The 21469-nt window shown below is 60.3% G+C and overlaps 2 protein-coding genes across 12 annotated transcripts in view; both read left to right on the top strand.

Moving 5' to 3' along the window:
- Nucleotides 1–18: 18 nt before the first annotated feature.
- On the top strand, nt 19–12871 carry LOC126636594 (DNA-directed RNA polymerase II subunit RPB1-like). Of its 11 annotated transcripts, none has more exons than XM_050308952.1 (6): nt 19–217; nt 3699–3801; nt 8621–8798; nt 9416–9945; nt 11522–11971; nt 12024–12871. In XM_050308952.1, exons 4-6 carry the CDS (start codon nt 9752–9754, stop codon nt 12463–12465), a joined length of 1086 nt encoding a protein of 361 aa, XP_050164909.1. In that variant the 5' UTR covers nt 19–217; nt 3699–3801; nt 8621–8798; nt 9416–9751; the 3' UTR covers nt 12466–12871. The 11 variants fall into 11 exon arrangements, with proteins under 11 accessions (XP_050164909.1, XP_050164912.1, XP_050164915.1 ...); XM_050308955.1 differs by having other exon boundaries at nt 9416–10069; XM_050308958.1 differs by lacking the exons at nt 19–217; nt 3699–3801; nt 8621–8798; nt 9416–9945 and adding an exon at nt 8872–9101 and having other exon boundaries at nt 11459–11656; nt 11846–11971.
- Nucleotides 12872–17769: 4898 nt separating this feature from the next.
- Nucleotides 17770–21469, top strand: part of LOC126636592 (sodium/glucose cotransporter 2-like) — a 32104-nt gene continuing 28404 nt past the window's right edge. The window contains 4 exon segments of the mRNA XM_050308949.1: nt 17770–17823; nt 18389–18493; nt 20590–20649; nt 21244–21348. Coding sequence (XP_050164906.1) covers nt 17770–17823; nt 18389–18493; nt 20590–20649; nt 21244–21348 — 324 coding nt within the window.

Here is a 21469-nt window from a genome sequence, read left to right as displayed (position 1 = left end):
TCCCCCTCAGGGCAGGACTGGCGGCCATGATGGCGGCGGCGCCTCCGACCGCGGCCTCTCCCGGCGGTCCCGGAGCCCCCCCGGGAGCCGCGCCCGGCCCGGTGGGACCCGCGGGGGCCGCAGGGGGGGCCGCGGGAGCAGCGGGAGGAGCAGCGGGAGGAGCGGGAGCGAAGAGCGGCGAGGAGAGGATGAAGGAGATGGAGGCCGAGATGGCGCTGTGAGGGCAATGGGGGGGGGATAAGGGAATGGGGGGGGAAAGGGTGGCCATGGCAACGGGGGCGGGGCTTGGGGTGGCCATGGCAACGGGGGCGGGGCTTGAGGGTGGCCATGGCAACGGGGGCGGGGCTTAGGGTGTGACCATGGCAATGGGGGCGGGGCTTGGGAGGGCCTGAGGGAGGGGAGGGTGGCCATGGCAACGGGGGTGGGGCTTGGGGTGGCCATGGCAATGGGGGCGGGGCTTGGGGTGGCCATGGCAACAGGGGCGGGGCTTGGGGTGGGGGCGGAGCTTGGGTGGCCATGGTGATGTGGTGGGGCTTGAGGGTGACCATGGCAACGGGGGCGGGGCTTGGGGTGGGGCAGGACTTAGGGTGGCCATGGCAACAGGGGCGGGGCTTGAGGGTGGCCATGGGAATGGGGGCGGGGCTTGGGGTGGGGGCGGGGCTTGGGGTGGCCATGGCGATGTGGGCGGGGCTTGGGGGTGGCCATGGGAATGGGGCGGGCTTGGGTGGGGCGGGGCTTGGGGTGGCCATGGTGATGTGGGCGGGGCTTGGGGGTGGCCATGGGAATGGGGCGGGGCTTGGGGTGGGGCGGGGCTTGGGGGTGACCATGGCAATGTGGGTGGCGCTTGAGGGTGGTGGGCGGAGCTTTGGGGTGTCCATGGCAATGGTGGGCGGGGCTTTGGGGTGTCCATGGCAACGGGGCGGGGCTTGGGGTAGCCATGGCAACGGGGCGGGGCTTGGGGTGACCATGGCAACGGGGGTGGGGCTTGTGAGGGCCTGAGGGGGTGGCCATGGCAACGGGGCGGGGCTTTTGGGGTGTCCATGGCAATGGGGGCGGAGCTTGGGGTGGCCATGGCAATGGGGGTGGGGCTCCGGGTGGTGGGCGGGCCTTGTGGGGGTGAGTGGTCATGGCAATGGGGCGGGGCTTGGGGTGGGGCGGGGCTTGGGGTGGCCATGGTGATGTGGGTGGGGCTTGAGGGTGTCCATGGCAATGGGGCGGGCTTGGGTGGCCATGGTGATGTGGGCAGGGCTTGGGGTGGGGGCGGGGCTTGGGGTGGCCATGGTGATGTGGGTGGGGCTTGAGGGTGTCCATGGCAATGGGGGCGGGGCTTTAGGGGTGACCATGGCAATGGGGGTGGGGCTTGTGGGTGGTGGGCGGGCTTGTGGGTGAGGGTGGCCATGGCAATGTGGGTGGGGCTTGAGGGTGGTGGGCGGAGCTTTGGGGGTGTCCATGGCAACAGGGGCGGGGCTTGGGGGTGGTGGGTGGGACCCTGATGGTGTCAATGGAAATGGGGGAGGGGCTTGGTGGTGGTGGGCGTGGCGTGTGGGTGGCCATGGCAATGGGAGCGGGGTTTGGGATGGTAATGATTGTGGGCGTGGCCTGGGAGGTTAATGGCAGTGGGCGTGGCTTAGGGGTTAATGAGGGTGGTGGGTGTGGCTTAGGGGGTTAATGAGGGTGGTGGGCGTGGCTTGCAGGTTAATGAGGGTGGTGGGTGTGGCCTGGTGGTTGTTAATGATTATGGGAGGGGCTTGGGGGTTAATGAGGGTGGTGGGTGTGGCCTGAGGTTGTTAATGATTGTGGGAGGGGCTTAGGGGTTAATGAGGGTGGTGGGTGTGGCCTGATGATTGTTAATGATTGTGGGAGGGGCTTAGGGGTTAATGAGGGTGGTGGGCGTGGCCTGGGCATTAATGAGGGTGGTGGGCGTGGCTTTGGGTTGTTAATGATTGTGGGAGGGGCTTAGCAGTTAATGAGGCTGAGGGGCGTGGCTTAGGGGTTAATGAGGGTGGTGGGTGTGGCTTTGGTGGTTAATGAGGGTGGTGGGCGTGTCCTGAGGTTGTTAATGAGTGGGGGCATGGTTTAGGGGTTAATGAGGGTGGTGGGCGTGGCTTAGGTGTTAATGAGAGTGGTGGGTGTGGTTTAGGGGTTAATGAGAGTGGTGGGTGTGGTTTAGGGGTTAATGAGGGTGGTGGGTGTAGCTTTGGATTGTTAATGATTGTGGGAGGGGCTTAGGGGTTAATGAGGGTGGTGGGCGTGGCTTAGGGGGTTAATGAGGGTGGTGGGTGTGGCTTTGGTGGTTAATGAGGGTGGTGGGTGTGGCCTGGGGGGTTAATGAGGGTGGTGGGTGTGGCCTGGTGGTTGTTAATGATTGTGGGAGGGGCTTAGGGGTTAATGAGGGTGGTGGGCGTGGCCTGGGGGGTTAATGAGGGTGGTGGGCGTGGCTTTAGTTTGTTAATGATTGTGGGAGGGGCTTAGGGGTTAATGAGGGTGGTGGGTGTGGCTTAGGGGTTAATGAGGCTGATGGCCGTGGCTTTGGGATGTTAATGATTGTGGGAGGGGCTTAGGGGTTAATGAGGGTGGTGGGTGTGGCTTTGGGTTGTTAATGATTGTGGGAGGGGCTTAGGGGTTAATGAGGGTGGTGGGTGTGGCTTAGGGGTTAATGAGGGTGGTGGGCATGGCTTTGGGTTGTTAATGATTGTGGGAGGGGCTTAGGGGTTAATGAGGGTGGTGGGCGTGGCTTTGAGGTTAATGAGGGTGGTGGGCGTGGGTTTGGGTTGTTAATGAATGTGGGAGGGGCTTAGGGGTTAATGAGGGTGGTGGGCGTGGCTTAGGGGTTAATGAGGGTGGTGGGCGTGGCTTAGGGGTTAATGAGGGTGGTGGGCGTGGCTTGGGGTTGTTAATGATTGTGGGAGGGGCTTAGGGGTTAATGAGGGTGGTGGGTGTGGCTTAGGTGTTAATGAGGGTGGTGGGTGTGGCTTGGGGGTTAATGAGGGTGGTGGGCATGGCTTAGGGGGTTAATGAGGGTGGTGGGTGTGGCTTATGAGGTTAATGAGGGTGGTGGGTGTGGCTTAGGGGTTAATGAGGGTGGTGGGTGGGGCTTGGGGTTAATGAGGGTGGTGGGCATGGCCTGATGGTTGTTAATGAATGTGGGAGGGGCTTAGGGGTTAATGAGGGTGGTGGGCGTGGCTTGGGGGTTAATGAGGGTGGTGGGCGTGGCCTGATGGTTGTTAATGAATGTGGGAGGGGCTTAGGGGTTAATGAGGGTGGTGGGCGTGGCTTTGGGTTGTTAATGATTGTGGGGGTGGCTTAGGGGTTAATGAGGGTGGTGGGCGTGGCTTAGGAGTTAATGAGGGTGGTGGGTGGGGCTTAGGGGTTAATGAGGGTGGTGGGCGTGGCTTAGGGGTTAATGAGGGTGGTGGGCGTGGCTTAGGGGTTAATGAGGGTGGTGGGTGTGGCTTTGGTGGTTAATGAGGGTGGTGGGCATGGCCTGAGGTTGTTAATGATTGTGGGAGGGGCTTGGGGTTAATGAGGGTGGTGGGCGTGGCTTAGGGGGTTAATGAGAGTGGTGGGCGTGGCCTGGTGGCTGTTAATTATTGTGGGCGTGGCTTTGGGGTTAATGAGGGTGGTGGGCGTGGCTTAGGTGTTAATGAGGGTGGTGGGCGTGGCCTGGGGTCGTTAACGATGCCCCTCCATCCAATCAGGTTCGAGCAGGAGGTTTTGGGGGCTCCAGGCCCCGCCCCCGGGGACCCCCTGGCCCCGCCCCCCGTGCTGCGGCCAATCATCGCCACCAACACCTACCAGCAGGTGACCTTTGACCCCCACACTGTCCCCAAATGTCACCAAAGTGTCCCCAATTCCCCCAAAGTGTCCCCAAATGTCACTAAAATGTCCCCAAACCGTCCCCAAATTGTGTGTAATTCCTTTAAATGTCCCCAAAGTGTCCCCAAATGTCCCTAAAATGTCCCCAAATGTTCTCCAAATGTCCCCAAATGTCCCCAAAGTGTCCCCAAATGTCCCTAAAATGTCCCCAAACTGTTCCCAAACTGTGTCCAGTCCCCTTGAATGTCCCCAAAGTGTCCCTTAATGTCCCCAAACTGTTCCTAATCCCTCCCAAATGTCCCCAAACTGTCCTCAAACTGTCCTTAATCCCTCTCAAATGTCCCCAAAGTGTCCCCAAATGTCTTTAAAGTGTCCCCAAATTGTGTCCCATCCCCTTAAATGTCCCCAAATGTCCCCAAAGTGTCCCCAAATGTCTCTAAAGTGTCCCCAAATTGTGTCCAGTCCCCTTAAATGTCCCCAAAGTGTCCCCAAATGTCCCTAAAATGTCCCCAAACCGTCCCCAAATTATGTCCAATCCCCTTAAATGTCCCCAAACCATCCCCAAATGTCCCTAAAATGTCCCCAAAATGTCCCCAAACCGTCCCCAAATTGTGCCCAATCTCCTTAAATGTCCCCAAAGTGTCCCCCAATGTCCCCAAACTGTCTCTAATCCTTTCTAAATGACCCCAAACTGTCCCCAAAGTGTCCCCAAAGTGTCCCCAAAGTGTCCCCAAATCCCCCAAAGTGTCCCCAAATCCCCCAAAGTGTCCCCAATGACCCCAAAGTGTCCCCAAATGGCCCCAAACTGTCCCAAATTGTCCCCAAATGTCCCCAAACTGTCTCTAATCCCTCTCCAATGTCCCCAAACTGTTTCTAAAATGTCCTCAAATGTCCCCCAATCCCTCCCAACGTCCCCCAATGTGTCCCCCAATGTCCCCAAATGTCCTCAAATGTCCCCAAATGCCTCTAAACTGTCCCCAAGCTGTCCTTAAATGTCCCCAAAGTGTCCCTAAATGTCCCCAAAACGTCCCCAAATCCCCCCAAACTGTCCCCAATCCCCCCCAAATGTCCCCAAATCCCTCCCAATGTCCCCAAAGTGTCCCCAAATCCCCCCCCAATGTCCCCAAGGTGCCTCTAAATTGTCCCCAATGTCCCCAAAGTGTCCCCAAATTGCATCCAATCCCCTTAAGTGTCCCCGAAATGTCCCCAAACTGTCCTCACACTGTCCCCAAATTGTCCCCAAATCCTTTTGGTGTCCCCAGAGTGTCCCCAAAGTGCCCCCAATTCCCCCAAAAGTGTCCCCAAATGTCCCCAAACTGTCCCCAAACTGTCCCAAAATGTCCCCAGAGTGCCACAAAATGTCCCCAAACTGCCCCCAATCCCCCCCAAACTGTCCCCAAATGTCCCCAAATCCCTCCCAATGTCCCCAGAGTGTCCCCAAGTGTCCCCCAATTCCCCCAAAAGTGTCCCCAAGTGTCCCCAAATGTGTCCCACAATCCCCCCAATGTCCCCAAAGTGTCCCCAATGTTCTCCCAATCCCTCCAATGTCCCCAGAGTGTCCCCAACTGTCCCCAAACTGTCCCCAAACTGTCCCCCAATCCCTCCCAGTGTCCCCAAAAGTGTCCCCCAAAGTCTCCCCCACATGTCTCCAAACTGTCCCCAAATCCCTCCCAATGTCCCCAAATGTCCCTAAAATGTTTCCAAATGTTCCTCACTGTCCCCAAAGTGTCCCCCAATGTCCCCCAATGTCCCCAAATGTCCCCAAACTGTCCCCAGAGTGTCCCCAAGCTGTCCCCAAATCCCTCCCAATGTCCCCAAAGTGTCCCCAAGCTGTCCCCAAACCCTCTTGGTGTCCCCAGGGTGTCCCCAGAGTGTCCCCAAATGTCCCCCCCAATGTCCCCCAATGTCCCAGAGCTGTCCCCAAACTGTTCCTGATGTCTCTTCAATGTCCCCCCATCCCTCCAATGTCCCCAAGCTGTCCCCAACCCCTCTTGGTGTCCCCAAGGTGTCCCCAAACTTCCCCCAAATGTCCCCCAATGTCCCCAAATGTCCCCAATCCCTCCCAAATGTGTCCAAACTGTCCCCAAATGTGTCCAAAGTATCCCAAAACTGTCCCCAAATGTCCCCAAGCTGTTACCAAACCTCTTGATGTCTCCAAAGTGTCCCCAAATGTCCCCAAACTGTCCCCAAAGTGTCCCCAAACTCTCTTGGTGTCCCCAATGTCCCCAAACTGTCCCCAAATTGCATCCAATCCCTTTAAGTGTCCCCCAAATGTCCCCAAACTGTCCCCAATCCCTCCCAAATGTCCCCAAACTGTCCCCAAATGTCCCCAGATGTGTCCAAAGTGTCCCCAAATGTGTGTCCAAAGTGTCCCCAAATCCCCCCAAACTGTCCCCAGTTCCCCCCAAAGTGTCCCCAAATCCCTCCCAATGTCCCAGAGTGTCCTCAAAGTCTCCCCCAGATGTCCCCAAACTGTCCCCAACACCTCTTGGTGTCCCCAGGGTGTCCCCAAACTGTCCCCAATGTCCCCAAACTGTCCCCAAATGTGTCCCCAAGTGTCCCTAGACCCTCTTGGTGTCCCCAAGGTGTCCCCAAACGTCCCTCAAATGTCCCCCAATGTCCCCAAACTGTCCCCAATTGTGTCCCCAAATCCCTCCCAATATCCCAAAGTGTCCCCAAAGTCTCCCCCAGATGTCCCCAAACTGTTCCTAATCCCTTCCAAATGTCCCCAAATGTGTCCCCAAGCTGTCCCCAAACCCTCTTGGTGTCCCCAAATGTCCTCAGGGTGTCCCCAGACCCTCTTAATGTCCTCAAAGTGTCCCCAATGTCACCAAAGTGTCCCCCAATGTCCCCAAGCTGTCCCCAGAGTGTCCTCAGACTGTCCCCAAACCCTCTTGGTGTCCCCAGGGTGTCCCCAAACTGTCCCCAATGTCCCTACACTGTCCCCAAACTGTCCCCAAACTGTCCCCAAATGTGTCCCCAAGTGTCCCCAAACTGTCCCCAAACCCTCTTGATGTCCCCAAAGTGTCCCTAAATGTTCCCCAATGTCCCCAAAGTGTCCCCAAATCCCCCCAAACTGTCCCCAATTCCCCCCAAAGTGTCCCTGAATCCCTCCCAATGTCCCAAAGTGTCCCCAAAGTCTCCCCCAGATGTCCCCAAACTGTCCCTAATCCCTCCCAAATGTCCCTAGACTGTCCCCGAAAGTGTCCCCAAACCCTCTTGGTGTCCCCAGAGTGTCCCCAACTGTCCCCAAACCCTCTTAATGTCCTCAAAGTGTCCCCAACTGTCCCCAAAGTGTCCCCCAATGTCCCCAAGCTGTCCCCAGAGTGTCCCCAAGCTGTCCCCAAACCCTTTTGGTGTCCCCAAAGTGTCCCCAATGTCCCCAAGCTGTCCCCAAACCCTCTTGGTGTCCTCAGGGTGTCCCCAAATGTTCCCAAAGTGTCCCCAATGTCCCCAAGCTGTCCCCAAACCCTCTTGGTGTCCCCAGAGTGTCCCCAAATGTCCCCAAACTGTCCCCAAACTGTTCCTGATGTCCCCCCCATGTCCCCCCATCCCTCCAATGTCCCCAAAGTGTCCCCAAACTGTCCCCAAGCTGTCCCCAGACCCTGTTGGTGTCCCCAGGGTGTCCCCAAAGTGTCCCCAAATTGCATCCAATCCCCTTAAGTGTCCCCCAAATGTCCCCAAACTGTCCCCAATTTCTCCCAAATGTCCCCAAATGTGTCCCCAAAGTGTCCAAACTGTCCCCAAATGTGTCCCCAAAGTGTCCCCAAATGTCCCCAAAGTGTCCCCAAACTGTCCCCAATTTCTCCCAAATGTCCCCAAACTGTCCTCAAATGTGTCCAAACTGTCCCCAAATGTGTCCCCAAAGTGTCCCCAAATGTCCCCAAAGTGTCCCCAAACTGTCCGCAATCCCCCCCAAAGTGTCCCCAAATGTCCCCGAATCCCTCCCAATGTCCCCAAGTGTCCCCAGAGTGTCCCCAGACTGTCCCCAAGCTGTCCCCAAACCCTCTTGGTGTCCCCAGACTGTCCCCAACTGTCCCCAAACCCTCCCAAATGTCCCCAAACTGTCCCCAAATGTCCCCAAACCCTCTTGATGTCCCCAAACTGTCCCTAAACTTCCCCCAATGTCCCCAAACTGTCCCCAATCCCCCCCCAAGTGTCCCCAAATCCCTCCCAATGTCCCAAAGTGTCCCCAAAGTCTCCCCCAGATGTCCCCAAACTGTCCCCTATCCCTCCCAAATGTCCCCAAACTGTCCCCAAATGTGTCCCCAACCCCTCTTGGTGTCCCCAAATGTCCCCAACTGTCCCCAAACCCTCTTAATGTCCTCAAAGTGTCCCCAACTGTCCCCAAAGTGTCCCCCAATGTCCCCAAAGTGTCCCCAGAGTGTCCCCAAGCTGTCCCCAACCCCTCTTGATGTCCCCAGGGTGTCCCCAACCCCTCTTGGTGTCCCCAAAGTGTCCTCAGCTGTCTCCAAATGTCCCTCAATGTCCCCAAAGTGTCCCCAAGTCCTCTTTACATCCCCAAACTGTCCCCAAACTTCCCCCAACTGTCCCCAAAGTGTCCCCAAACTGTCCCCAGAGTGTCCCCAAGTTGTCCCCAAACCCTCTTGGTTTCATGGTGTCCCCAGGGTGTCCCCAGCCCCTCTTGGTGTCCCCAAAGTGTCCCCAGACTGTCCCCAGCTGTCCCCAACCCCTCTTGGTGTCCCCAAAGTGTTCCCAAAGTGTCCCCCAACTGTCCCCAAACCCTTTTGGTGTCCTCAAAGTGTCCCCAAATGTCCCCAAATGTCCCCAAATGTCCCCTCAGGTCCAGCAGTCCCTCGAGGCTCGCGCGGCCGCCGCCGCCACCGGCACCGTCCCCACCCTGGGGACCCCCCCGGGACCTTTTGTGGGGCCAGGTCAGTGTCACAAAACTGTCCCCAAAGTGTCCCCAAAGTGTCCCCAACCCCACCTGGGGACCCCCCCGGGACCCTTCGTGGGGCCAGGTCAGTGTCACAAAACTGTCACCAAAGTGTCCCCAAAGTGTCCCCAAAGTGTCCCCAATGTCCCCAAAGTGTCCCCAATGACCCCCCCGGGGCCAGGTCAGTGACCCCAATGTCACCAAAGTGTCCCCAATGTCACCAAAGTGTCCCCAATGTCCCCAAAGACCCCCCCAGGGCCAGGTCAGTGTCACCAATGTCACCAAAGTGTCCCCAAAGTGTCCCCAAAGACCCCCCCAGGGCCAGGTCAGTGTCACCAATGTCACCAAAGTGTCCCCAAAGTGTCCCCAAAGACCCCCCCAGGGCCAGGTCAGTGTCCCCAATGTCACCAAAGTGTCCCCAATGACCCCCCCAGGGCCAGGTCAGTGTCCCCAATGTCACCAAAGTGTCCCCAATGACCCCCCCAGGGCCAGGTCAGTGTCCCCAATGTCCCCAAAGTGTCCCCAATGTCACCAAAGTGTCCCCAACCCCCCCTGGGGACCCCCCCGGGACTCTTCGTGGGGCCAGGTCAGTGTCACAAAACTGTCCCCAGTGTCACCAAAGTGTCCCCAATGTCCCCAAAGTGTCCCCAATGTCACCAATCCCCACCCTGGGGACCCCCCCGGGGCCCTTCGTGGGGCCAGGTCAGTGTCACAAAACTGTCCTCAGTGTCCCCAAAGTGTCCCCAATGTCACCAAAGTGTCCCCAAAGTGTCCCCAACGACCCCCCCAGGGCCAGGTCAGTGTCACCAATGTCATCAAAGTGTCAGCAAAGTGTCCCCAAAGTGTCCCCAATGACCCCCCCAGGGCCAGGGCAGTGTCACCAAAGTGTCCCCAAAGTGTCCCCAGTGTCCCCAATGTCCCCAAAGTGTCCCCAAAGTGTCCCCAACGACCCCCCCAGGACCAGGTCAGTGTCACCAGTGTCCCCAATGTCACCAAAGTGTCCCCAATGACCCCCCCAGGGCCAGGTCAGTGTCCCCAATGTCACCAAAGTGTCCCCAAAGTGTCCCCAATGACCCCCCCAGGGCCAGGGCAGTGTCCCCAATGTCCCCAAAGTGTCCCCAATGTCCCCAAAGTGTCCCCAATGTCACCAAAGTGTCCCCAATGACCCCCCCAGGGCCAGGTCAGTGTCCCCAATGTCACCAAAGTGTCCCCAATGACCCCCCCAGGGCCAGGTCAGTGTCCCCAATGTCACCAAAGTGTCCCCAATGTCACCAAAGTGTCCCCAATGACCCCCCCAGGGCCAGGTCAGTGTCCCCAATGTCACCAAAGTGTCCCCAATGACCCCCCCAGGGCCAGGTCAGTGTCCCCAATGTCACCAAAGTGTCCCCAAAGTGTCCCCAATGACCCCCTCAGGGCCAGCTCAGTGTCCCCAATGTCACCAAAGTGTCCCCAATGACCCCCCCAGGGCCAGGGCAGTGTCCCCAAAGTGTCCCCAATGACCCCCCCAGGGCCAGGTCAGTGTCCCCAATGTCCCCAAAGTGTCCCCAATGACCCCCCAGGGCCAGGTCAGTGTCCCCAATGTCCCCAAAGTGTCCCCAATGTCCCCAAAGTGTCCCCAAAGTGTCCCCAATGACCCCCCCAGGGCCAGGTCAGTGTCCCCAATGTCCCCAAAGTGTCCCCAATGTCCCCAAAGTGTCCCTAAAGTGTCCCCAATGACCCCCAGGGCCAGGTCAGTGTCCCCAATGTCCCCAAAGTGTCCCCTAATGTCCCCAAAGTGTCCCCAAAGTGTCCCTAATGACCCCTAGGGCCAGGTCAGTGTCCCCAATGTCACCAATGTCCCCAAAGTGTCCCCAAAGTGTCCCCAATGTCACCAAATTGTCCCCAAAATGTCCCCCCCAGGGCCAGGTCAGTGTCCCCAATGTCCCCAAAGTGTCCCCAAAGTGTCCCCAATGACCCCCCCAGGGCCAGGTCAGTGTCCCCAATGTCCCCAAAGTGTCCCCAATGACCCCCCAGGGCCAGGTCAGTGTCCCCAATGTCCCCAAAGTGTCCCCAATGTCCCCAAAGTGTCCCCAAAGTGTCCCCAATGTCCCCAGGGCCAGGTCAGTGTCCCCAATGTCCCCAAAGTGTCCCCAATGTCCCCAAAGTGTCCCCAAAGTGTCCCCAATGATCCCCAGGGCCAGGTCAGTGTCCCCAATGTCCCCAAAGTGTCCCCAATGTCCCCAAAGTGTCCCCAAAGTGTCCCCAATGACCCCCCCAGGGCCAGGTCAGTGTCCCCAATGTCACCAATGTCCCCAAAGTGTCCCCAAAGTGTCCCCAATGTCACCAAATTGTCCCCAAAATGTCCCCCCCAGGGCCAGGTCAGTGTCCCCAAAGTGTCCCCAAAGTGTCCCCAAAGTGTCCCCAATGACCCCCCCAGGGCCAGGTCAGTGTCCCCAATGTCACCAAAGTGTCACCAAAGTGTCCCCAATGACCCCCCCAGGGCCAGGTCAGTGTCCCCAATGTCCCCAAAGTGTCCCCAATGACCCCCCCAGGGCCAGGTCAGTGTCCCCAAAGTGTCCCCAAAGTGTCCCCAATGACCCCCCAGGGCCAGGTCAGTGTCCCCAATGTCCCCAAAGTGTCACCAAAGTGTCCCCAGTGTCACCAAAGTGTCCCCAATGACCCCCCCAGGGCCAGGTCAGTGTCCCCAATGTCCCCAATGTCACCAAAGTGTCCCCAAAGTGTCCCCAATGACCCCCCCAGGGCCAGGTCAGTGTCCCCAATGTCACCAAAGTGTCCCCAAAGTGTCCCCAATGACCCCCCCAGGGCCAGGTCAGTGTCCCCAATGTCCCCAAAGTGTCCCCAATGTCACCAAAGTGTCCCCAAAGTGTCCCCAATGACCCCCCCAGGGCCAGGTCAGTGTCCCCAATGTCCCCAAAGTGTCACCAATGACCCCCCCAGGGCCAGGTCAGTGTCCCCAATGTCACCAAAGTGTCACCAAAGTGTCCCCAATGACCCCCCCAGGGCCAGGTCAGTGTCCCCAATGTCACCAAAGTGTCCCCAAAGTGTCCCCAATGACCCCCCCAGGGCCAGGTCAGTGTCCCCAATGTCACCAAAGTGTCCCCAAAGTGTCCCCAATGACCCCCCCAGGGCCAGGTCAGTGTCCCCAATGTCACCAAAGTGTCCCCAAAGTGTCCCCAATGACCCCCCCAGGGCCAGGTCAGTGTCCCCAATGTCACCAAAGTGTCACCAAAGTGTCCCCAATGACCCCCCCAGGGCCAGGTCAGTGTCCCCAATGTCCCCAAAGTGTCCCCAATGACCCCCCCAGGGCCAGGTCAGTGTCCCCAATGTCACCAAAGTGTCCCCAAAGTGTCCCCAATGACCCCCCCAGGGCCAGGTCAGTGTCACCAATGTCACCAAAGTGTCCCCAATGTCCCCAATGTCCCCACATGTGGTGTCCCCGCAGTGTCCCCAAATGTCCCCAAATGTCCCCTGGGTGTCCCCAACTGTCCCTGGGTGTCCCCTCAGCGTCCCCTGGATGTCCCCAAATGTCCCCTGGATGTCCCCAAATGTCCCCTGGGTGTCCCCAACTGTCCCTGGGTGTCCCCTCAGCGTCCCCTGGATGTCCCCAAATGTCCCCTGGATGTCCCCAAATGTCCCCTGGGTGTCCCAAGATGTCCCCAAATATCCCCTGGGTGTCCCTGGATGTCCCTGGGTGTCCCTGGGTGTCCCCAAGTGTCCCCTGGGTGTCCCCAAATGTCCTTGGGTGTTCCTAGGGTGTCCCCAAGGGTCCTTTGGGTGTCATCACTGTCCCCAAGAGTCCCCAAGTGTCCCCTGGGTGTCCCCAGGTGTCTCCAGGGTGTCTCCCTGTCCCCTGGGTGTCCCCAGGGTGTCCCCTGGGTGTCCCCAAATGCCCCCTGGGTGCTCCCAAGTGTCCCCAAATGTCCCCAGGGTGTCCCTTGGGTGTCCCCAAGTGTCCCCAAATGTCCCCAAACATCCCCAGGGTGTCCCCAAATGTCCCCAAACATCCCCTGGGTGTCCCAGGGTGTCCCCTGGATGTCTCTAAATGTCCCCAAGTGTCCCCAAATGTCCCCAAACATCCCTAGGGTGTCCCCAAATGTCCCCTGGGTGTCCCCTGGGTGTCCCCAAATGTCCCCTGGGTGTCCCCAAATGTCCCCTGGGTGTCCCTGGGTGTCCCCAAGGGTCTCTTGGGTGTCATCACTGTCCCCAAGTGTCCCCTGGGTGTCCCCGAATGTCCTCTGGCTGTTCCTGGGGTGTCCCCTGGGTGTCCCCAGGGTGTCTCCCTGTCCCCTGGGTGTCCCCAAATGTCCCCAGGTGTCCCTGGGTGTCCCCAAATATCCCCAGGGTGTCCCCTGGGTGTCCCCAAATGTCCCCAAATGTGCTCTGGGTGTCCCTGGGTGTCCCTGGGTGTCCCCACGTGTGGTGTCCCCTGGGTGTCTCCCTGTCCCCAGGGTGTCCCCAGATGTTGGGGATCATCTGGGGGCCTGATTTGGGGACTATTTAGAGACCGGGGACATCTGGAAGGACATTTGGGGGAGTTTGGGGACATTTGGGGGAGTTGGGGACACCTGGGGGCGTTGGGGACATCTGGGAGGTTGGGGACACAGGGGAGGAATTGGGGACACTGGGGGGGAGTTTGGGATGTTGGGGACATTTTTGGGACATTGGAGGGGATTTGGGGACAGTTTTGGGGACACTGGGGGATTGGGGGACGCTGGGAGGATTAGGAACACTTTGGGGACACTTTGGGGGTGTTCGGGGGGACATTGGGGACACTGGGGACAATTTTGGGGGTGTTGGGGACATTTGGGATAGTTTGGGGACAATTTTGAGAACACTTTGGGGACATCTAGGGTGGATTGGGGACACTTTGGGGATTTGGGGACACTTTGGGGGCAATTTGGGGGTGTTGGGGATTGAGGACATTTTGGGGAGTTTGGGGACATTTGGGGATTGGGACATTTTGAGGAGTTTGGGGACATTTGGGGGTTGGGACATTTTGGGGAGTTGGGAATATTTGGGGATCTTTCAGGTGATTGGGGGTGTGGGACACTTTCGGGTGTTGGGGGACGATTGAGGACATTTGGGGGAGTTTGGGGACATTTGGGGAAGTTTGGGGACATTTGGGGACATTTGGGAGATTGGGGAGTTTGGGGGATTGGGGAGATTGGGGACACTTTGGGGGACATTGGGGGCACTTTGGGGACATTGGGGGTTTGGGGACACTTTGGGGACATTGGGGGCATTGGGGGACATAGGGGATTTGGGGACACTTTGGGATGACTGGAGGGGTTGGGGACACTTTGGGGACATCTGGGGAGTTTGGGACATTGGGGACAGTTTGAGGGACATTTGGGGGCATTGGGGGACATTTGGGGGGAGTTTGGGGTGATTGGGGGACATTGGGGACACTTTGGGGATATTTGGGGGAGTTTGGGGACACTGGGGGGATTGGGGACATTTGGGGACACTTTGGGGCTGTTGGGAGATTGGGGGACATTTGGGGGAGTTTTGGGGACATTTGGGGCAGTTGGGGACATTTGGGGGCGTTGGGGACACTTTGGGGGCACTTTGGGGGCGTTGGGATGGGATTTGGGGACACTTTGGGGACATTGGGGGGACACTGGGAGACATTTGGGGACATTGGGGGATTTGGGGACATTTGGGAGGCGTTGGGACATCTTTGGGGGAGTTTGGGGACATTTAGGGACATTTGGGGGACATTTAGGGGATTGGGGACATTGGGGGATTTGGGGACATTTTGGGGGGTTGGGGACATTTGGGGGATTTGGGGACATCTGAGGGAGATTTGGGGACGGTTGGGGACACTTGGGGACATTTGGGGATGTTTGGGGACATTTGGGGGATTGGGGGACACTTTGGGGACATTGGGGAGATTGGGGACATTTGGGAGGATTTGGGGACATTTGGGGGTTAGGGAATATTTGGGGGAGTTTGGGGACATTGGGGAGTTTGGGGACACCTGGGGATTAGGGGACACTTTGGGGGACTTTGGGGGATTTGGGGACACTTTGAGGGGCATTTGGGGACATTTAGAGGGGAGTTTGGGGACATTGGGGGATTTGGGGACATTGGGGGGATTTGGGGACAATTTGGGGACATTTTGGGGAGTTTGGGATGTTGGGGACACTTTGGGGACACTGGGGGGACATTGGGGGGCTTTGGGGACATTTGGGGACACTTTGGGGACATCTTTGGGGGATTGGGAGCCATTTTGGGGGTCCCAGTTGACACTGGGGGGTCCCAGGTAACATTTAAGGGTTGTTGGGGGGGTCCCAGGTGACCCTGGGTGTCCCCAATGTCCCTGGGTGTCCCCTGGGTGTCCCTGTAAGTGTCTCTGGGTGTCCCCTGGGTGTCCCTAAGTGTCCCCCCTGTGTCCCCAATGTCCCCTGGGTGTCCCCTGGGTGTCCCCAATGTCCCCTGGGTGTCCCCAAGTGTCCCTGTCCTGGGTGTCCTAGTCCCCCTGGGTGTCCCCTGGGTGTCCTGGGTGTCCCCTGGGTGTCCCCAATGTCCCCTGGGTGTCCCCGAATGTCCCTGGAGTGTCCCCTGGGTGTCCCCAAGTGTCCCCTGGTGTCCCTGGGTGTCCCCTGGATGTCCCTGGGTGTCCCCTGGGTGTCCCCAATGTCCCCTGGGTGTCCCCAGATGTCCCCTGGGTGTCCTGGATGTCCCCGGGTGTCCCCTGGGTGTCCCTGGATGTCCCCTGGGTGTCCCTAGATGTCCCTGGGTGTCCCTGGGTGTCCCCTGGGTGTCCCCTGGGTGTCCCCTAGGTGTCCCAAATGTCCCCTGGGTGTCCCCTGGGTGTCCCCTGGGTGTCCCTGGGTGTCCCCAATGTCCCCTGGGTGTCCCCAATGTCCCCTGGGTGTCCCTGGGTGTCCCCAGGTGTCCCCTGAGTGTCCCTGGGTGTCCCGCAGTGTCCCCAGGTGTCCCTTGGGTGTCCCCTGGGTGTCCCCTGGGTGTCCCCATGAGGTGTCCCCGAGTGTCCCCTGGGTGTCCCCAAGTGTCCCTAGGGTGTCCCCTGGGTGTCCCCTGGGTGTCCCCAAGGTGTCCCCAATGTCCCCTGGGTGTCCCCTGGGTGTCCCCTGAGTGTCCCCAGATGTCCCCTGGGTGTCCCCAATGTCCCCTGGGTGTCCCTAGGTGTCCCCAGTGTCCCCTGGGTGTCCCCTGGGTGTCCCCTGGGTGTCCCTGGGTGTCCCCAAGGTGTCCCCGAGTGTCCCCTGAGTGTTCCCTGGGTGTCCCCAAATGTCCCCTGGGTGTCCCTGGGGTGTCCCCAAGTGTCCCTGGGTGTCCCCTGGGTGTCCCTGGGTGTCCCCTGGGTGTCCCCTGGGTGTCCCCAATGTCCCCTGGGTGTCCCCTGGGTGTCCCCTGGGTGTCCCCTGGGTGTCCCCAATGTCCCCTGGGTGTCCCCAAATGTCCCCTGGGTGTCCCCTGGGTGTCCCCAATGACCCCAATGTCCCCTGGGTGTCCCCTGGGTGTCCCTGGGTGTCCCCAATGTCCCCAGGTGTCCCCTGGGTGTCCCCAGTGTCCCCTGGGTGTCCCCTGGGTGTCCCCTGGGTGTCCCCAATGTCCCCAGGGTGTCCCCTGGGTGTCCCCAATGTCCCCTGGGTGTCCCCTGGGTGTCCCCTGGGTGTCCCCTGGGTGTCCCTAGTGTCCCCTGGGTGTCCCCTGGGTGTCCCCTGGGTGTCCCCTGGGTGTCCCCTGGGTGTCCCCAATGTCCCCTGGGTGTCCCCTGGGTGTCCCCTGGGTGTCCCCTGGGTGTCCCCAATGTCCCCTGGGTGTCCCCTGGGTGTCCCTGGGTGTCCCCAATGTCCCCTGGGTGTCCCCTGGGTGTCCCTGGGTGTCCCCTGGGTGTCCCTGGGTGTCCCCAATGTCCCTTGGGTGTCCCTGGGTGTCCCTGGATGTCCCCTGGGTGTCCCTAATGTCCCTGGGTGTCCCTGGGTGTCCCTGGATGTCCCCTGGGTGTCCCTGGGTGTCCCCAATGTCCCCTGGATGTCCTCTGGGTGTCCCCTGGGTGTCCCCTGAGTCTCCCTGGGTGTCCCCTGGGTGTCCCCTAATGTCCCCTGGGTGTCCCCTGGGTGTCCCCAAATGTCCCTGGGTGTCCCCTGGGTGTCCCTGGGTGTCCCTAATGTCCCTTGGGTGTCCCCTGGGTGTCCCCAATGTCCCCTGGGTGTCCCTAATGTCCCCAGGTGTCCCCTGGGTGTCCCTGGGTGTCCCCTGGGTGTCCCCAATGTCCCCTGGGTGTCCCCTGGGTGTCCCTGGGTGTCCCTGGGTGTCCCCAATGTCCCCTGGGTGTCCCCTGGGTGTCCCCAATGTCCCATGGGTGTCCCCTGGGTGTCCCTGGGTGTCTCCTGGGTGTCCCCAATGTCCCCTGGGTGTCCCTGGGTGTCCCCAATGTCCCCTGGGTGTCCCCTGGGTGTCCCCTGGGTGTCCCCAATGTCCCCTGGGTGTCCCCTGGGTGTCCCTGGGTGTCCCCTGGGTGTCCCCTGGGTGTCCCCTGGGTGTCCCCTGCGTGTCCCCAATGTCCCCTGGGTGTCCCTGGGTGTCCCTGGGTGTCCCCAATGTCCCCAATGTCCCCTGGGTGTCCCCTGGGTGTCCCTGGGTGTCCCCAATGTCCCCTGGGTGTCCCCTGGGTGTCCCTGGGTGTCCCCTGGGTGTCCCCAATGTCCCCTGGGTGTCCCCTGGGTGTCCCTGGGTGTCCCCTGGGTGTCCCCTGACTCCCCTGTCCCCCCTGACCCTGACCCCTCAGATGTCCCCAATGTCCCCCCGTGTCCCCCCTGTCCTCCCCCAATGTCCCCTTGGGTGTCCCCTGACCTCCCTGACCCCCCTGTCCTCAATGTCTCCTGATCCCCCTGAACCCCCATGGTGTCCCCCGATGTCCCTGGGTGTCCTGTGCAATGACTCCCTGACCCCTGTCCTCCAATGTCCTCCTGACCCCTGACTTCTGACTCCCCTGACCCCTGACCTCCTTTCTGGTCCCCCAATGTCCCCTGGGTGTCCCCTCTGTCTCCCTGCCCCCCTCTAACGTCCCTGACTCCGCCCCAATGTCCTCCCTGATTCCCCCTAATGTCCCCTCTTTCCCCTACTGTCCTCCCAATGTCTCCCCAATGTCCCCCTGACCTCCTGACTCCCCTCAATGTCCCGCCTGCAATGTCCCCTCTGCCCCTCTCCCTGTCCCCATCCCCAATGTGCCTCCTCTGACTCCCCAATGTCCCCCATGACCTCCCTGTCTCCCCAATGTCCCCCCAATGTCCACCCTGTCCCCCTGACCTCTCTGTCCTCTCTGTCCCCTCTATCACTGTCCCCTGACCCCACCAAATGTCCCCCTGACCCTACTGTCCCTCTACACGTCCCCTCTCTGACCTCTCTGACTGTCCCCTGACCTCTCGACTCCTCTGGCCCCCTCAATGTCCCCTGACCCCTCCTCAATGTCCCCTGACCCCCAATTCTGACCCCCCTGACCCCTACCCTCAATGTCCTCCTGACCCCCTGGGTGTCCCCTGACCCCCTGACCCCTCTCTGTCCTCTAATGTCCTCTCTGACCCCCCAATGTCCCTCCCTGACCTCCTGACCCCCTGTCCCCCCCAATGTCCCTGGGTGTCCCCTGACCCCCTGGGTGTCCCCCTGACCCCTGACCCCCCTGTCCCCCACTGTCCCCCCCAGGTGGGGGCGTCTCTCTTCGCCAGTAACATCGGCTCGGGTCACTTCGTGGGGCTGGCGGGGACCGGGGCGGCCTCGGGGATCGCCGTGGGGGGCTTCGAGTGGAGCGTGAGCGCCCCCTGCTGCTTATATCGCGATATGACACCCACCTGATCAATCCCTGGGGGGTGGGAGCCATTACTGGGAGCACTGGGAGCACTGCGAGGGGACCGGGGCGGCCTCGGGGATCGCCGTGGGGGGCTTCGAGTGGAGCGTGAGCGCCCCCCTGTGGTCATATCGCGATATGACACCCCCTCATTGAGCCCCGGGGACACTGGGAGCACTGGGAGCACTGGGAGGGGGCAGGGGCGGCCTCGGGGATCGCCGTGGGGGGCTTCGAGTGGAGCGTGAGCGCCCCCTGCTGGGCATATCGCGATATGACACCCACCTAAACCTCTCCCATCCCCCCTGGGGCTTGGAGCCCTTACTGGGAGTTACTGGGAGCACTGGGAGGGGGCAGGGGCGGCCTCGGGGATCGCCGTGGGGGGCTTCGAGTGGAGCGTGAGCGCCCCCTGCTGGGCATATCGCGATATGACACCCCCCTGATCAATCCCTGGGGGCACTGGGGGCACTGGGAGTTACTGGGAGCACTGGGAGGGGACCGGGGCGGCCTCGGGGATCGCCGTGGGGGGCTTCGAGTGGAGCGTGAGCGCCCCCCTGTGGGCATATCGCGATATGACACCCACCTGATCAATCCCTGGGGCACTGGGAGCACTGGGAGCACTGGGAGCCCTTACTGGGAGCCCTTACTGGGAGCACTGGGAGGGGACCGGGGCGGCCTCGGGGATCGCCGTGGGGGGCTTCGAGTGGAGCGTGAGCGCCCCCTGCTGGGCATATCGCGATATGACACCCACCTGATCAATCCCTGGGAGCACTGGGAGCACTGGGAGCCCTTACTGGGAGCACTGGGAGCACTGGGAAGGGACCGGGGCGGCCTCGGGGATCGCCGTGGGGGGCTTCGAGTGGAGCGTGAGCGCCCCCTGCTGGGCATATCGCGATATGACACCCACCTCATTGAGCCCCGGGGACACTGGGAGCCCTGGGAGCCCTTACTGGGAGCACTGGGGGCACTGGGAACCCCTACTGGGAGCACTGGGAGCCCTCACTGGGAGCACTGGGAGCCCTTACTGGGAGCACTGGGAGCACTGGGAGCCCTGGAACTCATACTGGGCATACTGGGAACCCTTACTGAGAGCACTGGGAGCCCTTACTGGGAGCACTGGGAGCCCTTACTGGGAGCACTGGGAGCACTTACTGGGAGTACTGGGAGCCCTTACTGGGATGCACTGGGTGCACTGGGACCCATTCTGGGAGCACTGGGAGCACTGGAGCACATACTGGGAGCACTGGGAGCACTGGGAGCACTGGGAGCCCTACTGAGAGCACTGGGAGCCCTGAAGCCCTTACTGGGAGCACTGGGAGCACTGGGAACTCATACTGAGAGCACTGGGAGCCCTCACTGGGAGCACTGGGAGCCCTTACTGGGAGCACTGGGAGCCCTCACTGGGAGCACTGGGAGCACTGGGAACTCATACTGAATGTACTGGGAGCACTGGGAGCCCTTACTGGGAGCACTGGGAGCCCTTACTGGTCAGTAATGGTGCCCTGGGACCCCATTCTGAGAGCACTGGGAGGCCTGGAACCCATACTGGGAGCACTGGGAGAACATACTGGGAACACTGGGAGCACTGGGAGCCCTTACTGGTCTGTACTGGTGCCCTGGGACCCCATTCTGGGAGCACTGGGAGCCCTTACTGGGGGCACTGGGAGCACTGGGAGCCCTCACTGGGAGCCCTTACTGGGAGCACTGGGAGCCCCGGGAGTCCTTACTGGGAGCACTGGGAGCCCCTACTGGGAGCACTGGGAGCCCTGGAACCCATACTGGGAGCACTGGGAGCACTGGGAGCCCTCACTGGGGGCACTGGGAGCCCCGTGAGCCCTTACTGGGAACACTGGGAGCACTGGGATGCATACTAGGAGCCCTGGAACTCACACTGGGAGCACTGGGAGCCCTCACTGGGGGCACTGGGAGCCCAGGGAGCCCTTACTGGGAGCCCCGTGAGCCCTCACTGGGAGCACTGGGAGCCCTGGAACCCATACTGGGAGCCCGGGGAGCCCTTACTGGGAGCACTGGGAGCCCTTACTGGTCCGTACTGGTGTCCCAGGGGATGTTCATCGTCCTCCTGCTGGGCTGGGTCTTCGTCCCCATTTACCTGAAGGCCGGGGTGAGTGGGGGCAACTGGGAGCACTGGGAGGGACTGGGGGGGCACTGGGAGGGGACTGGGGGGCACTGGGAGGGGATTGGAATAAACTGGGAGGGACTGGGAGGGGATTGGGGGCACTGGGAGGGACTGGGAGGGACTGGTTTATACTGGTCTATACTGGTTTGTACTGGTCTGTACTGGTTTATACTGGTTTACACTGCTTTATAGTGGTCTATACTGGTCTGTACTGGTTTATACTGGTCCCCTTGTCCATACTGGTCCATTCTCATCCACACTGGTCCTTACTGGTGTAAACTGTTCTATACTGGTCCATAGCGACCCATACTGGTTTATACTGGTTTGTACTAGTCTATACTGGTTTATACTGGTCTGTACTGGTTTATACTGGTCTATACTGGCTTATAGTGGTTTACACTGGTCTATACTGGTTTATCCTGCTCCCTTCTCCATACTGGTCCATTCTCATCCATACTGGTCCATGCTGGTTTGAACTGCTCTATACTGGGCCAAACTGGTCCAAACTGGTCCGTAGTGGTTTATACTGGCCCGTACTGGTCCATACTGGTCTATACTGGTCTGTACTGGTCTATCCAGGTGTCGACCATGCCCGAGTACCTGGGCAAGAGGTTCGGGGGGGGGCGGATCCAGCTCTACCTGGCCCTGCTCTCGCTGGGCCTCTACGTGTCCACCAAGATCTCGGTACTGGGAGCACTGGGAGGGACTGGGAGGCACTGGGAGGGCACTGGGAGGGGACTGGGGGGCACTGGGAGGGACTGGGAGGGCACTGGGAGGGGACTGGGAGGCACTGGGAGGGACTGGG

This window comes from Myiozetetes cayanensis, unplaced genomic scaffold (assembly GCF_022539395.1).
Source record: "Myiozetetes cayanensis isolate MyiCay16 unplaced genomic scaffold, myiCay2020 scf136, whole genome shotgun sequence".
Taxonomy (NCBI): Eukaryota; Metazoa; Chordata; class Aves; order Passeriformes; family Tyrannidae; genus Myiozetetes; species Myiozetetes cayanensis.
This window is presented reverse-complemented; position numbering and strand designations above follow the sequence as displayed.

What these genes read in the sequence shown, in the direction of transcription:
- LOC126636594 (XM_050308951.1), top strand. Translation starts at nt 8,908, where the DNA reads ATGTCACCAAAGTGTCCCCAATGTCACCAAAGTGTCCCCAATGTCCCC. An exon ending in AAAGACCCCCCCAGGGCCAG is followed by an intron (nt 9,102 to 11,458) that starts GTCAGTGTCCCC and finishes CCCCAGGGCCAG; the next exon opens with GTCAGTGTCCCCAATGTCAC. An exon ending in AATGACCCCCCCAGGGCCAG is followed by an intron (nt 11,972 to 12,023) that starts GTCAGTGTCCCC and finishes CCCCAGGGCCAG; the next exon opens with GTCAGTGTCCCCAATGTCAC.